Below are 17533 nucleotides of genomic sequence, written 5' to 3'. Positions count from 1 at the left end.
TTACAACGCTCTTTAAGCCCCTTGCATAATATATGGTGATATTCTTAGTCAATGTTTAGTAACAATATCTGGCAACCTTCTCATCCGACAGCGTCACAACAAGCGCAGAAGCAGCTGGTGACTCGTCATGATGGTGGACCGCATCTATAAGCCACTCTTAAAGGACGACACCGATGGACAGGTATATGTTTCGGTCTGACTGTGCTCTATTTGTGTTTTGGGGTTGCCAAGTGATGCCGTATTCAAGGATCATAATCTTATACTGAAAAAGAGGCAGGATAAAGACGTACCCCGACCTGGAAAGAGTTAGTTTGGGATTAATTCTGGAAACATGGCAGTGTCCCTGACCCAAGCCTGCCGGAGTCTTGCCCTGTCTACATGGCTGCTGTCGTTTTGCTTCGTGCATTTGCTGTGTCTGGACTTCACAGTGGCAGAGAAGGAGGAATGGTACACTGCCTTTGTCAACATCACTTACCTGGATCCAGTCACATCTGAAATAAAGACAGACAAGAGTGAATGTGGCAGATATGGGGAGCACTCTCCTAAAAGAGATGCCAGGGGCTTCGTGTTTATGCCATCTCTTCTGCAGGACAGACAGGTGTGTGACAGTAACACTAAATTCCCTCTCCCTCATCCCAACATCCCATGGATAGCACTGATAGCCCGAGGAAACTGCACCTACAGGGAGAAGATCAGACACGCTGCTGCTCTCAATGCATCCGCTGTGGTCATTTTCAACATGGGCTCCACCAACTCCAATGAGACCATTACTATGCCACATCACGGTAAGATGAGAATTTGTTCCTGTGCATTTGCTTTCTAGACGTCATTGTAAATTAAATATTGACCGTTAAAATGCAAGTTGTTCACTGTATTCCAAGTTTATAAACCCACTTTAATTGTAGAATGCACAGCCACTTAAAGAGACAGTTCACCTAAAAATTAGCCTTCTGTCATCCTTTGTTCACCCTCAAAGTTGTGTTCCAAACCTGCATGTATTTCTTTCTTCTGCTGAACACAAGAGCAGATATTTTGATGAATGTGAGTAACCAAGCGGTAGCCATTGACTTTGACATACCATTAAAATCAATGGCTACAGGCACCTGTTTGGTTACCAGCATTCTTCAAGCTATTCCTTTAATGTTTAACAAAGATATCACATCAATGCACCCACATGTGATTATGACCAATGATGCATATTGTGTGATCTGAGCTTGACCAGTTTGTTTGCACTATTAATAGTTAACATATCTATCATGATGTGGAAAAACCTATTAAACTCTTGAGATTTGCATGGTCTGTTTACATACTTTGCAAATTATTAAGCACTGTATTGCATCTTTGCATTAATATTTTCATATTGCATTATATTTCCACACTTCTCTTGAAGAATGACTCTTATTACTTGAGTTGTGACATAATTACTCCGTGTGTTTGCAGTCGCTGCAGGTTTATTCTTGTTGTGTTTTCTTAGCATTGGATGATTTTCATAAAAACATGCCCAGGTCACACTGCAACCCAAGATCATAAGAAAAAATATTAGGGCAAAATTAGAAAACAGGGCTTAATATTGGAACATCTATTATTATTATTATTATTATTATTATTATTATTATTATTATTATTATCATGCCAGTCATCCAATATATAGATGAGTTTGTTACTCCATCAAACACATTTGGAATCACGCATTAGCATCACTTGCTCACCAATGGATCCTTCGCAGTGAATGGGTGCCGTCAAAACGAGAGTCCAAACAGATGATAAAAACATCACAGTAATCCACAAGTAACTGAGACAACTCCATTCCATCCTTGCTTCTGGCTGAAATATGTGATGTTTTATCAGCTGTTCGGACTCTCGTTCTGGCGGCACCCATTCACTGCAGAGGATATGCTGCAGGTCAGCAGGTGATGTAATGCTACATTTCTCAGGATCTGTTCCCATGCAGAAACTCATCTAGGTCGTGGACGGCCTGAGGGTGAGTGGATTTGTGGGTGAATTATTCCTTTAAAACATGTTCTCAAAGATCTTGTCTGTGCGTGTTTCAGTTTGGTAACATTAGCAGGTTAGTGGAAGTCGATTGCTCAAGCCATGTCAACCACAAGAATATCTCTTGCATATTGCAACATGCTGTTGTGTCTGATCAAGAGTGTCTGTCTCTTTCACTTCCCCACCCTTTTCTTGTCTCTTGACCCTTCGCTTCATGAATTCTTTGTCATTTTTGACCATTTTGGAGGCCATTGACTTTATCAGTGTCATGAGCAAAAAAGTTTTTACTGTCATGTTATTTCTATTATAATGAGGTTTTATTTCATAATGTGTTTTTGTTTTTTACTTCTCGATCCTGTTGTGTTTATATGTGCTATATGAATGAATGAAATGAAAATGAATGAATGAAACGAAACTAACTACTGTACATTCATGCACAGCTTTCACCTCTGACCTGATGCTGTCATGTTGTTATTGATGGAGCTCCACAAAAGTGTTGTGTTTAGCATTAATCGCAGGCTCCTGTATCCTGAACTCTGCAGTGCAGTAATTCATCTCTCAAAACCAGTTTCTTAAAGGGGGGGTGAAATGCTATTTCATGCATACTGAGTTTTTTACACTGTTAAAGAGTTGGATTCCCATGCTAAACATGGACAAAGTTTCAAAAATTAAGTTGTATGTTTGAAGGAGTATTTCTGTTCCAAAAATACTCCTTCCAGTTTGTCACAAGTTTCGGAAAGTTTTTTTCGAGTATGGCTCTGTGTGACTTTAGATGGAGCAGAATTTCCTTATATGTGTCCTGAGGCACTTCTCCCGGAAGAGCGCGCGCTCCCGTATAGCAGAGCACTGAGAGCACAACAGACTTCACTGATCAGAGCGAGAGCGTCGCGAAATGTCACAAAAGGAGTGTGTTTTTGGTTGCCAGGGCAAGACAACCCTGCTCAGATTACCAAAGAAAAAACAGCATTAAGGGACGAGTAGATGGAGTTTATTTTTACAGAGCATCAACGGAGTTGTGCAAGTGTTTTTGTTCGTTCCCTGCATTTCGAAGATGCTTGTTTTACAAACAAGATCCAGTTTGACGACGGATTTGCGTATCGTTTATTTCTTAAGGATGATGCAATCCCAACGAAAAAGGGTCACGATCGTGTGTTGGAACCGCAGGCTGTGAGTACAACTGCTTCAAATATCTCTGCCTCCTTGTTAGTGCGTCCGCCTCCCATGCCGAGACCCGGGTTCGAGCCCCGCTAAAATAAATAAATAAACGGCTGAATCTGACTGTTAGCCATGGTTTGTTTTGGATGATGGTTTTGTCCTCACAATAATGTCACAGCTTCCAAACGCTCTCAACGCAAAAGCCTACTGGCTCTCTTGATTCTTTAGCTCCGCCCACACGTCACGGCTCCAGTCGGTCGTGTTTTTCCGGGAAAAATCGGTACAGACTATCTTTCTCTTATGAACATGGTTGCCAGGGTGGCGGTTTTCCCGCACAATTGGGCTATTTTAGAAAAGGAGTTGCGGGAAAAAATACGGAGTTGCGGGTTGCGGTTTTTTGGGCTACATTTATAATGTACCATGGCCGCAAAAAAAAAAATAATAATAATTGTGGTCAAAGATAAAAGTGAACCTTTTATAAGTGAGTGTTTTTCCTGGGAATGAACACTTGGCAACAAACGCTGCTTCTCGCGAGATGCGAGTAGGCGCGCACGCCACATGTGCTTTGACATCACAAATCAAGCATCATCATCACGTCACTCACATCATGAGAGCGTTGTAGTCAGAAGCGTCAGTTAGGTTGTCTGTGGATGAACAAGCAGCATTCTAAAATGTCAGGTTAATGGGGAAAGTATGGAAAGAAGTATCGCAAAGAATGGGAGACAGAGAAAGGATTAAAGGAGTGGATTCGAAGTGTTCCAAATGATGATAGAAAAGCGTTCTGCAAATATTGCAAATGTGAAGTAAGAGCTCACCACAGTGATCTGGTAGCTCATGCTGCGACTGAAAAACATAAAAAAATGCAGCTCCTTTCTCAAATGCCAGAACATTATTTGACACAGGCAGTTCCTTTCTAAGAAATAATTCACCTGTGAAAGAGGCGGAGTTGAAGCTGGCTGCCCTTGTTGCTTGTCACTCAAGCACTTTAACTGTTGACCACTTAGGAAGTATGGTGGAAGAAATTTAGTACTTCTGACTAGGGTCAGAAAAAATCAGAGAGGATGTGTTCTTATTTGACCTTTATTGTATGAGTTTGTGTATAAATAAAAAAAAAAAAAAAACATTGTGTGATATTAAGAATTTGGGTAAGACAAGAGGCGAATACTTTAAACTTAAACTTATATAAATTTATTTTAAGGCCCTTTGTGGGAATTCAGCCGTTGTCTAATCTGATTGGACACTGAAAAATTGGGCTAGTTTTTATTCCATTTGGGCGGGTTTTGAGTTGTTATTGGGCTGGAAATATTTCTGGAACCTGGCAACCCTGCTTATGAATATGATAAAACTAAAGACTTTCTGGAGTTATGAAGGATGCAGTGCTACTCTATAGGTACTCAAGATTAACAGGAGATTGAGTGAAAACGAGCATTTCACCCCCACTTTAATGTCTGTAAATGGAGAAGGCTGGTACTCAGCACTGGTTAAACACATTCTTCATAGTTTTATTTCTGCTTTCTTTGTTGACATGTTGGCTGCTTCACAGCTCAGTCCAGCAGGTGCTAATTTCGAGGATCAGATGTCTGGCTTTCACAGATGCAAGAGTGAGGGAAGATGTGTGAAGTCTTCCGTTTCAAATGATGCCTCTCCAGAAATGAGCAAAAACACACTAAATAGTTTAAATACTGAATCAATTAAATATCTAACAACAACAACAAGTTGTTTTGAACACTGACTGACGCTGTGACTCGCTCACTGTGAGTGTTTTATGATGGTCTGTTAAAAGTGTGAAGTTTGGTGGTGAAGTCGTTTGAGATTTGAACCTATCATCATGGTTTTAGGAACCGGCGATGTGGTGGCGATCATGATTCCTGAGCCCAAAGGTCGTGAGATCATGGCCCTGCTGGAGAAGAACATAACCGTGGCCATGCACATCACCATCGGCACGCGTAACCTGCAGAAATACGTCAGCCGCACCTCCGTGGTGTTCGTCTCCATCTCCTTCATCATCCTGATGATCATCTCTCTGGCCTGGCTGGTCTTCTACTACATCCAGCGCTTCCGCTACGCAAACGCACGCGACCGCAACCAGGTGCACCACAGTCACGCTTTTATTTCCCTCAGCATGCACTAAAGCAAAGAGGGTCACATCTGATGTAATGTCGGTTTAAAATCTGACATTTCAATGTAGCATGTGTCATGTCTTTTGCAGAGGCGATTGGGCGACGCTGCAAAAAAGGCCATAAGCAAGTTACAAGTGCGGACCATCAGGAAGGGTGACAAGGTTTGGATCGTTCTTCTGAGTAGTGTGAAATGCTTCGAGCACTTCATTCAAAGCAACAGTGATATAATTATAATGGAAATCATGCAAAATGGGGCAAAAAACAAATCCTTACAACTTGGCATTCAAATTTGGAAGTAATATAAGTTTTTGTTTAATGTATTCTTTCTTACCGAGGCTGCATTTATTTGATCAAAATATGGTATTAACAGTAATATTGTGAAATATCATTACAGCATAAAATAACTGTTTTCTATTTGAATATGTTAAAATGTAATTTATTCAATTTTCAGCATCATTCGTCCATTCTTCAGAGTCACATGATCCTTCAGAAATCATTCTGATATGCTGATTTGCTGCTTTAAAAAAAAAAAATTCTGATTAATATCAATATTGAAAACATTTGTACTGCTTCAGATTTTTTAAGAAAAACTTGATGCATTTGTCAAATTCATTGTAAAAAAAAAAAAAAAAAGTGGGAAAAATAAATATTTTGTTACTCACGTTTAATGCAATGCAAAACATTTTTACAAAAAAATCATACTGACCAAAAAAAAAAAATTTAAGTGTAAAATGGCTTTTTCTGATTCTGCATTCTTATTGCAAGTGTCACTTTCGAAATTATGTAAACATGTATATTCAAACCGCTCCAAATGTGTGATATCTGTAGTCTGCTTTGTGGCCTTCAACACCTGTCTGTGATTCACTCTCTTTACTGTATGTGTGTTTTATGACTGTGTGTTCCTGTCTGCTGCGTTAGCTCTAATGGAGATCCCTTTGAAGTGTACACATACAGTCGCCCATGTGTGGTTTCTCACAGAATCCTTTATCCACCTGCTGTTTCTAGGAAACCGAGTCGGACTTTGATAACTGCGCAGTGTGCATCGAAGACTACAAACCTAATGATGTTGTCAGGATCCTGCCGTGTCGGTAAGATTTCACACAAACATTACAAGACATCAGCTAAGAAGTCTGAAATGATGAATTCTGATGCTCAGAGAAATATAAGGCGTAAAATCTTCATCAGTGAAGTCAGGCTTGGTGTGCATATATTGAAGTTCAGTGATGAGCTCTTTCTCTAAAACTAATTTTCAATCTGTGAAAGTGAAACTTGAAATTGTTCATTCATTGTTAGCCAGTATATTAATGTGGTTGCAATGACACATTGAGTGTACAAATGCATGAAAATGTTTAAATACGTCTTGACTGTTTAATGATCCCTGTGTTGTTGTCAGGCATGTCTTCCATAAGAACTGTGTGGACCCCTGGCTGCAGGACCACAGGACCTGTCCCATGTGCAAAATGAACATCCTTAAGGCGCTGGGCATACCGGTAAGAACAGAAGCTACTGGATCCACGAGCCTTGCTTGAGACCTTGTGTTTTGCTCTGGATAACGCTGTAGTTTTCCGTTCAAACAGGCCAATACAGACTGTTCTGATGACAGCCCTCCTGATTATGAGATGTCCGTCAGCGGGCCGCCCACCAACCCTGTGACGGGCGCTAGTGAGGTCTCAGTGGGCGAGAGCCTGGTGGTCCTGGACCCAGCTGTCAGAGCAATAGGACTGTCTCATATTTCCCACCAGATGGACTCGTTCCTGCAGGCTGGAGAGAGCCGCCACATCGCCAGCAGTGAGTATGGATCATCACAACTCACTGTGGTCTTGATATAATTATTATTATTTTTTATTTTTTTGGAGGGGGGTGGGCGGGTGTTAAAAGTTTTGGTTTTCTCAAGGTATCTCGAAAAAAAAAAAAATTACAGTAATGGATAACATCTAAATTCTTTATTAATATTAAATAATTGGAGTCAGTAAGATTTTTATTAGTTTTTAAAAAGCTGCATTTATTCAATTAATATTTTGCATTAATATTTTTACTTAATATTTTAATAAATGTAAAATAACAGTTTCTATGTGTGATATATCTTAAAATGTAATCTATTCCTGTGATTAATATTTGAATATATTTTAAATTCTAATTTATTCCTGTGCTCAAAGCTGTATTTCCAGCATCATTCCTCCAGTCTTCAGTGTCACATAATGCTGCAGAATCGCTCTAATTTACCGATTTACTGCTCAAGAAACATTTCTGATTATTATCAATGTTGCTTTATATTTTTGTGGAAACATGGTACATCACTGTATAAATCGAAACTCAAAAGAGGAGTCGATAAAAATGTAAAAAGTATCCTAACAAAGACATTTTTCCACGCAATGCGAGCATGTGTACAAGAAATGCTTATGTGCATATAATATAAAAGGTATTGTAGTTCTGATGTGAAATTCTTGTCCCTCACATTGACCTACACGTCTCTTGGAAGTGGATTGGATTATTTTAGTCTGTTCCAGTGGTTTTGCGTGTGATCTACTTTCAGCTCTCATATATTTGGGTCATTTCTTTGGCTGTCCTGGTTCTCCATCGCAGCTCTGATCCTGTGCTGTTTCTGTGGCCCGTATCAGGCCTTTTGTCAGACTAGATTAATTGCTTTGGTCTGCTGCCACACACTGTAAATAAGTCTGTCAAACTCCAGACAAGAACACAAGCACCATAAAACCATGCCACGTGTCTCGTGAGGAATTTTCCAGGGCATTTGTCCCTCAACCGAAGCTCTGAAATCTAAAGTCTCATTCCAACTGTTTATCTCACAATTTTTAATAAATAAAAATAAAATAAAGATGCAATTTTGAGTTGATATCTTTAAATTCAGACTTTTTTTTAACTGCAATTTTACGACCTGAAATTCTAAATTTAAATCTCGCAATTTTGTCATTTTCTCAAAAGTTTCCGTGTATTCTGTTTTACTCAGAATTGCTCATTTATTTTGGTCAATTTCAAGTTATAATTGCATAATTGTAATGTTTATTTTATTTCTGTTTCGTAAACAAGCTTCCATAGAAATCCACTCACCAGGTTTGGTGCTAAAACAGCACTGGTCCTCGCACACGTCCTAAATGTTTTTTTGTTGTTTCAGGTGAACACCAGCCCTCCATGAGCACAGATTCAGACACCTCCCTCGTCATGCCAGTGGAGCTCGTCCTGTCCAACACTGACCTGCGGTCTGATCCAGAACAGGACGAGGTCAAGTCCTGAAGTGCCATAACAGAGCGGGACCGCGGCAGGACAATGAAAGAACACGTGCAATAGCAGCACAGGTGTGCAACCTCCTTTTTCTGACCTCATGGTCTCCATCACTGCAAAAAAGGCTTGCTTGTCCTCTTCCTCTGGTTGTTTTGCACTCAATGTCTTCTGTCTCGAGTTTGTGTTACCAGACTGGAAAATCCACATGGTCCTATGAGGGATGTTTTCCCTTTTATTTTGGAAAATTTAGACTGTTTCAACTTCACAATGGGATCACTGCCAGTATACACCAGGATATTTCAAAATGTATATACGTAATGCTTCGATGAGTTCGCTTTAAGTGGTTTCAGTGTCAGATGCTCCTTGTGAAGTATCACCGGTTCTTATCGTATGCGGGACTCTATTCTTGCATCTTCTGATATGTGATGTGTTGAATCATGGCACAATGAACCCAGAAACACCAGCTCATGATATGGGAAGTGTTTCAGCAGCCGAATCCAGTGACCGTGTGTCACACCAGTGTTTGTGAATCATAATGCCATGAAAGCAGATACTTTCCTCTCATTTTGTCTTGACTGAGCGCTGTCATTTTGCCACTAGGCCACATGCACACTGCTTAATCCAGTCTCACTCCGGTTTGTTGTCTATACGAGTGACAACTGCATTCACATTCAACCACATTCAAAGCTGCATGCATGTCACGTTCCAATTAAACTGAAATGTATTAATTGCAATTTGGATTCTCAAAAATAACTACAGGCCCGTTCACACCCAAAATGATAATTATAAGTGATGCACCAAAGCGAATTTTTTACAGGAAGCCTAAAACCAAAAAGTAGGGTTTTATCTAGTTTGAAAACTGAAAACTGAAAGTTTATTTAATAATCCATTATTTAATCACATTAAATTGATATCCAACACTCAAATAAAAGCTGACTCATACATAAACATTCAAATTGCATTTTTATGTACTATACATTTTTGATTGTATGATTGCAATTCGTTGTCAAAATATAAACATCAAAAAGTATAAAATTAATGAATAGTCATTTTAAGAGAATAACACAGTATGATCCTTGGAATCACTTTCAGAATGTTATTTTCCTATTCTCTGTATATATAAATATTTCTGGTTTCATTACGATAAAAACATTGGCAGCCAATCAGATTCCACCTGACTTAATATCGCAATCAGAATAAGGTGAATTTGTGAAGATATAATACAGTGCACACGTCATGCATTACATCATCCCACAGTGCTATGCTCTCAGCAACAGTGATGGTTATAATATCAAAAACATCTATTTATTAGTTAATTCTTTGATTGGGTGCCAGAATGAACAGCAGCTGATTCCAGGGACTTGGATCGTCAATGTTAGTGAAGGTTTACTCAACATTGAATCGAAAATGCTAAACAAACAAGTCTATTTCTGAGATTATGGATGCCACTCTCTGTCATTTGACAGAAATGTATTTTTGTAATCTTTTCCATGTTATTTTCATGGAACACTGGTCAGTATGAAGTGTTTACAGTGAACCAGTGTTCCATTATGAGTCAAGCATCGTGATTCACTCCCACAAATAACAACAGTTGCCACTTCCTCCTCCCTGCCGTGTGCATGTGGCCATTGGTCATTGTTTCTGACATTAACCTCTTCAGAGGCACAAGGTTTAAAGAGGAATTGTTGGGTTGGATGTAAATGTAAAGACCAGTAGAATGTTTGTAAATGTAGACACATATGATTTCTACTGTATATTCCTGGATATTATCGCATAAACCCTTTTGCTGAAAGTGAAGTGAGTAATTCTAAACCGATATGCAATCTGTGCAGCTGAATTGATCTGAAGAGCTCAAGCAGCGCCGCAGACGCTTGCCTGAACAATGGATGACGACCGAAAAATGTTGTTTGTCATTGGTTTTGCTATTGCTATGGCTGCTGCAGAAATTGCACACGTAACTTTTACAGGACAGCAGTAAAAGCACTTAGCATTCTTGACCAGCCGGCCTGTTTTAAATGACTGTTCGCTTTTTATCGGGCACAGTGTGGACGGTGGAAGACTATTGAATGATTATTTTGATATCAAAGGGTTTATTTTTCTAAAAAAAAAGACCAAAACAATCAAAGGACACTTATATTATGAAGATAAACAACACCCCTTTTACATATATATGTTTTGTTAAATAATTATTATTTCACTAAATAGCTTTCAAGAATGAAGATATTATGATCATTTATAGCATTTTGTTGTTGAATACAGACTTACCAATTTAAATAGTTATTCTTATTTGGATTCCATCAATGTGAATTATTAGTCATTTAAGTCATTATTAGTGTTTTGTTTTAATGTTTAAGTCTTTTTTCTCAGTACACTTCCCCAGTTAAACACGCTCTTACCCAGAAGACCGAAGCTTTAGTGCTGGATATGTGTTTGTGATGTCCCGAGACTTGTGTGTTTGTATTGAATGGTCTTGCTGTGGAGGACAGCGCTGGGTTCTGTGATCCTCATATTCATATTCAGGCTTGTGCAGTGTTATTTGCATCTGTCTGCCAAAAAGCACATGAGATTTCTCCTGAGATCTGCAGATTTGATCGTCACTGTAGGCTAGCTTGTGTGAAACTGATGTTTAGAGGAATTCTGTGATATTAGATGATTAAGCACTTATCATTTGTAACAGATGATTCTTTCAGCACAAACAGTATGACGGTGGGCTGGATTCACCAGTTATCTTCAGAAAAAAAGTCTCAAAAATTCTAAGATTAATTCTTAAGATAAAGTATCATTTGTGACAAGTTTGTAAGAATGTAAAAAAAAAAAAAAAAATCAGCAGTTCCTGGAAAAAAAAATCTTTAAAAATTCTAAGTTCATAAAAATGGGGAAAAAAATGCAAATTCTAAAAACAATTTCGAAAACTAAAATGATACATTCTTAGGTTTTTAGAATGTTCAAAATATGTGAAATTCTTGACAAAAGGTCTACATTCAAATGATAAATTCTAAGAAGTTCGTAAGAATGTAAAAAAAAATTTGCAACTATTTACAAATAATATATAAAATTCAGATCAATTCTAAGAAGTTCGTAAGAATGTTGAAAAAAAGTGCAGTTCTTGAAAAAATGTGATCTTTTTTTACAGACATTGTTCTTATCTGAAAAAGCATGTACTGTAGAATATTCTCCTCACTACTGGCTTGGCTAAAGTTATTTGCGATCATTTTAAACTTGAATTTTTATAAGCTTAACATTTCAGCTGTAAAGTGTTGTCCAAAGAAAAAGTGTGAACTTTCATAAGAATTTATTTTCTTACGTAAAAGGCAGTTAAGAAGAATTGTATTCCTAAGAATGTTTTGTGAATGTGGCCTCAAATGGTTTCTTTGGTTCATTGTGTTGTCTGTCTGAACTGTCTAGGAATCATTTTGTGAGTCCATTAAAGCTATCATATCATGTGTTTGTTATACTTTTTTTCTCCTTGGGAAATTATTTTTCAGTATTTCCATGCTGTGCCTTCAAGACAATGTAAACGCCATCTTCGTATATAATCATGAGCATTTGGATCCATTTGGACAGATTCAGAAAACAGCTCATGCTGAGATGTAAATGTAATGTGAAAATCATGTTCAAAAAGTGTTGAGCTCTAAAATTTGCAGTATGTTTCATATCGCCAGGATGATATTCCTTCTTTAAGGAACGTGTGTGTTTGTGTGTGTGCTGTTGTAGACAGTATGGAGTGTTTGTTTGACTTGTGTTTCTCATTAAATAAATCAATGTTTTTGTCATGCACTGGACCTGATGAGTGGCATACAGGGAGATGGGTTGAAAGCATTATTTTTGCAGTTGTGCTAGTGAGCCAGAAATGCCAAGCTTCACCTTTAACCTATCTTTCCTCTAGGATATGACACATGATGCACTGTTTGGTGGGATCCACACTTTTAGTAACTGTCAGCCAGGGATGTGTCATTTAAAACAGCTGTATACTGTATAGCAGAGATTTGCAGCGTTTTTGTTATGGATGATAATGTGAATATACCCAGCTACAGTTAAGATGCATCATGTCCAAGATTGAGACGGACAATACATTTCAACAGAAGTTTTTCAACCACTACTCACTGTGTCTTTGATTATTAATTATACTTTTACAGATCATTTTCATTTTTAGGTTTTTGATAAGTAAAGACTGGTGTAAAATAGCATTAAAAAAGTTTGGGGTTAGTCTTTTTTTTTTTTTGTTAAGAAATTCTAGGCTACTTTTGTATTGAATTGAGCAGAAATTACAGTTAAGAACTACTTTGTGTGCATCCAAAAAATCTGAGGGGAAAGTGTCATAGTTTATGCAGAAATATGAAGCAGCTGTTTTCAACATTGATAATAAAAAGAAATGTTTCTTGAGCAGCAAATCAGAATATTAGATGATTTCTGAAAGAGTAATGATGCTGAAAATTCAGCTTTGATCACAGAAATAAATTACATTTTACAATATAATCTCATAGAAAACTGTTAATTTAAATTGTAATAATATTTCACAATTTTACTGTACTATTAAACATAAAATATGCAGCTTTGGTAAACCGAAGAGACTTATTTCAAAAACATTTTTAAAAAACTTTACATTTTGATCAGTATTGTATTGATCCAATATCTAAAGTCAAGTGGATTTATGTAAAATTATGTAAATGGTTATGTAAAATTGTGGCACTTGTCTGGTCTCACCTTTAATGACTAAGCGGTTGCATAACTGTCATTTATCTTCCTCTAATGCTTTTCATCAGCACAGAAACGCCTTTGTTTCCAAGCAACAGTTAAAATAAAGATGACAGACGGGACTCTTAACCACGCCGTATGGATCTTCATTTGTGTCAGTCAGCTGACATCTGCTGCGGGGAACCATTAAACACAACAACAAAGCTGTGTCAACAGAAGAACCGCCGCTCAAAGAGGTTTCCATCATAACTATGGATGAAAGGTGAACATGATGAAAGAGAGCTGGGTATGAATGCTGTCTGTCTTCATGCTACATTTGACAGTAAAGCACGAACACATCTTAACTCGTGTCAAAGTTCAGTATGTGCAGAAAGCACATGCATTGTGCTCAACATGAGCATTAAATGCATAAACATTAGCCGATAGAAAATGTAAATTGTAATTTTGTATCTGTTTTTCATTATTTTTCTACTGTATATTGTTGTTAAATTAAAAGTAACCCACAGTAATAACTAGGAAATGACCCCAGTTTCCATTTCATAAATCTGGTCACCTTATTTTAGTTGCCACTTCAAATATCCGTCCTAGAAACTCTGTCCAGACATTAACCTGGCTCTAAAAGTCACTCTGACCTCCCAGAAACCATTCTGACGTGAAAGTTTTCAATGCACACGACAACACACCCTAGTGTTTCCTTCAGCAAATCAAGCTAGTGTTTTATCTCCTTTAGGCTTCCGAGACATCAAACTGATTGTCCAGGATGTGCCTCACCCTCCTTCAGGGAAACAGCCTTTTCAGCCATACCACTACAGTTTGGGTGGATACCAGAGCATTTCCTAATCGCAGAAGGCATCAGTATTAAACACGTGTACGAGTCATTTGCAGGCTTTAAGTCTTTTCTGCTCTTCAAACACAACCTCTACTTTACACGTTCATCTATGATAGCCTTTCCATGTGTTAGATCTGGGCTTTGCACAGGCCATTCTAACCTAAAAGCATGGCCTGGATTTATGACCTGTTCCTTTTTATAGTCCCACAGCCACCCAGTTTACACTCTCACTCGAACGGATGGACATTTGATTTATAGGACCTTCCCTGCATTGTGCAAACCAGATTTCCCCTGTTTAGTTAAACGTCAGTTGGCAGCTAGAAATGCAGATGTCCTGCCAATTTTGGATGGTTTACCTTTTATAATTTTTGTGCTGGCTGACAGTAACTAATCTGAACGTGCTCCTGCCAGTACCAGGATGTCCAGCTTCGTCTTTCTGGCTGCAGTCCACTGAGGAACACTTTTGGTGCAGTTTCCTCAGTAAATTCCACGCATACTGATCTTTAGTTTCCAAGTCCAAGATTTAGTTTATTACCATGTTCAACTGGCATTAAATCGAGTCAATATTTAGTCTCCCTCGAGTCGTTTCAAACCTGAGTTTCTTTTCTTTGTGGGACATAAAGTAAGATAATTTGAAGAATGCGGTTGACCAGACGTTTAATGGATCCCATTGACTTCCATTATAAAATACTAAAAGTCGATGGGGACCAGAAACTGTTTTGTTACATTCTTCAAAATATCTTCTCTTGTGGTCAGCAGAAGAATAAAATTCATACAAGTTTGGAGCAGCTTCAGAGTTTCATATGAATTTCATGTCCTTTGTCCTTACCTGACCTATTGCAACACAAACTTCCTCTTTCAGCAAAATGTGGCTTTTGATAATATATTACATCACTTCAAATCTAAAAAATAAACATAAAGTGGGTTGGAGAAGCTGCTTTGAAACTGTATCTTGCCAAACAATGCAGTTGTGTAATCAGTTGAAAAACTAGGACTGTTTACATTACATTTCTGTCACAAATACAACGCGTGGTTTTGAGTGAATGAGCTTCTAGCTCGAACAGGTAAAATATCTGGAAAACCAGAACAGGTAATCAATATAAAGCAAACTATTACAGCAAACTGTATAAACCAAGTAAAAAAGGGGGGTTGAATACATCAACCATTTTTAAAATAATTGAAGAAGTTACAGACCTTCCAACGTTAGAAAACAGCGAGCGAACCGTGTGAATCGACTCACTTGAAAGAATCGGACTTTTCCGATGCTGCTACTGAAGGAACGAATCGTCTCGGATGAATAGGTTCACTGAAATGAATCAGACTTTCCAAATCTGCATATGAGAAGAAGATGTGTTTAGGATGAACCGATTCCTTTGAATGAATGTCAGTTCTTTCCAGATGCTTAATTAACAGATGCTTAATGTTGTCGGCTGCTGCTCAGAAGATTAGTTTGATAATTACCTAAAGACACACTGCCCTCTAGTGGACGCAATTCGCCTCACCGTGCAGAACTGTCTCCCACTTCATACAGATGTAGTCTTGTTAAAGAAAACAGACAAATAAAATAATGTGCGAATAGATGAAAACGTGCATGTATTAAAGTTATTATAACTACAGCTGCAATTCAAAAGACATAGAGATTTTTTAAATTACTAAAACATGTAGCAACTTAACTATATATATACTTTTTTATTTAAACAGAAAATAAAAAATAATAAATTATATAAATACAAGCTAATAAATACATACTTAAATAGCATTTAAAACTACATAAACTTAAAATGTAAAAAATATAAATTTAAAATAGATAGTTAAAAGCTAATATATCCATATATATATATATATATATATATATATATATATATATATATATATATATATATATACACACACACACACACACACACACACACACACACACACAACTACATAAAATTCAAATGAAAACCGAAAATATAAAATAAAAATAAATAAAAGCTCATTAAAAATATCAATACATCTCAAATAGTATGTGAATAATACTAAAATAACACAGATACATATGTACATGTCCCTCCCATGTTAAAATATATTATACTGAAAAGAAAAGATCATGTTAAAGACCTCAATGAAGAAGTTTATTACAGTGTAGCTCTCAAACTGCATGCTTTCATCCTGTTACAGTTTATTGCCCCTAATAAAAGCAGCTGTTCCTGTTGTGTCTGTATGTTAAAGAAGTTCAGACACCTCATTGCATGTGTGTGACAGCTCTCAGTTTCACACACCCATTCCTATACATGAGCATTTGCTCAGGATGTGATCACCTCAAACGGTGCAGAGACAGACAGTGAAACTGCTGACTTCTTTTCTTTTCTATGATAATTCAGCTATTTGGTGACATGTTCTAACATTAATCCACAATACAATGGGTCAAATGCAAAAGTTGTCCCTCTTGCTCTGTTCACCAGTAAAAGGGCCTATTATCTAAGGTTTAGGATTAGCATGCACACACGTGTGGTTTTCTCAAGGTTTTCCAGTATCAGAACATTTACGCCCCATGCAGCGGTTTTCTGTTGATGAAGACTGACTGGAATCTGAAGTGTGTGCTGTCAAACAGCTGCAGGAGCTTCTCCAGAAGTCAAACACTAAACATCTAAACACTGATTGTAAAATAGTATAGGCGCAAAAACAGGAACTCTCTGGTTTAACAGTCAGAATTAGGATATTTATGAGTCATATAAAGTAACAAAAGCAAATTTAGAAAAAGTACAGTCTTCTTCGTTTCATTCTTAGTAATGTGTTACTAAGCTGTTGACTTGTTGTGGTGAACAGACACTAGACGGGGAAAGTCATTAGTCATAAAGAAATCCCTCAGAACAGCCCCTAACCTAATGTACACGCTTCAATCAGGGCTTTTCACACAGCTTAACCATGAGAACATGCGGAAATACTGACACGGACACAGAATAAACATATTAATATGCCTGCTAGGGAAGAAGAGGGAATATATAACCCTACGATGCCTATAATAGTCTGAAAAAGTCAATCTTTATAACAGTATAGCAGACTACTAATATAAAATACATGTTAATATCAGTTTTCACTCTCTATCTCCCCATAACATGCCTTAGCAAGATGATTTAAATGTTTAGTTTTATGATCAAAGGATCTTAAGAGTTTTTAATGTGATGCAATACAATGGTGATAAATGACAGCAAATAAATGTTCATCAGAGATGGATCATATTTGAATTTCTGTATGGATATTTAAGTAATCTGAAATTGCTTCAGTTCAGTAAGTGTTCATCTTGAAATATTACTAAAAGTTATTCTTGCATTGTGGTGTATGAAATATAAGGCATACGGTTTTTACTGTAGGTCGATGTCAGCATGACATGTTCTGTCAGACTGACCTGAGGTTATTTTACACTTTGATCTAATGCTTGGAATTTGTTGTTTTGGTCTGTCTGTTTCTGAAAATAAAGTTAGTTCCACAGAAAAGTCCAACATTTTCTTCATGAAGTGAG

General features: G+C 37.5%; 1 protein-coding gene across 1 annotated transcript; it reads left to right on the top strand.

Moving 5' to 3' along the window:
- Positions 1-66: 66 nt before the first annotated feature.
- rnf150a (ring finger protein 150a) lies at positions 67-12277 on the top strand. Its single transcript, XM_052606897.1, has 7 exons — positions 67-785; positions 4986-5236; positions 5357-5428; positions 6273-6355; positions 6661-6757; positions 6845-7055; positions 8398-12277. Exons 1-7 carry the CDS (start codon positions 332-334, stop codon positions 8514-8516), a joined length of 1287 nt encoding a protein of 428 aa, XP_052462857.1. The 5' UTR covers positions 67-331; the 3' UTR covers positions 8517-12277.
- Positions 12278-17533: the final 5256 nt, after the last annotated feature.

The sequence above is a fragment of the Carassius gibelio genome, chromosome A1, assembly GCF_023724105.1.
Source record: "Carassius gibelio isolate Cgi1373 ecotype wild population from Czech Republic chromosome A1, carGib1.2-hapl.c, whole genome shotgun sequence".
In the NCBI taxonomy this organism is placed as follows: domain Eukaryota; kingdom Metazoa; phylum Chordata; class Actinopteri; order Cypriniformes; family Cyprinidae; genus Carassius; species Carassius gibelio.
Note: the sequence above shows the minus strand (reverse complement) of the source record. Positions and strands in the feature narration are given on the sequence as shown.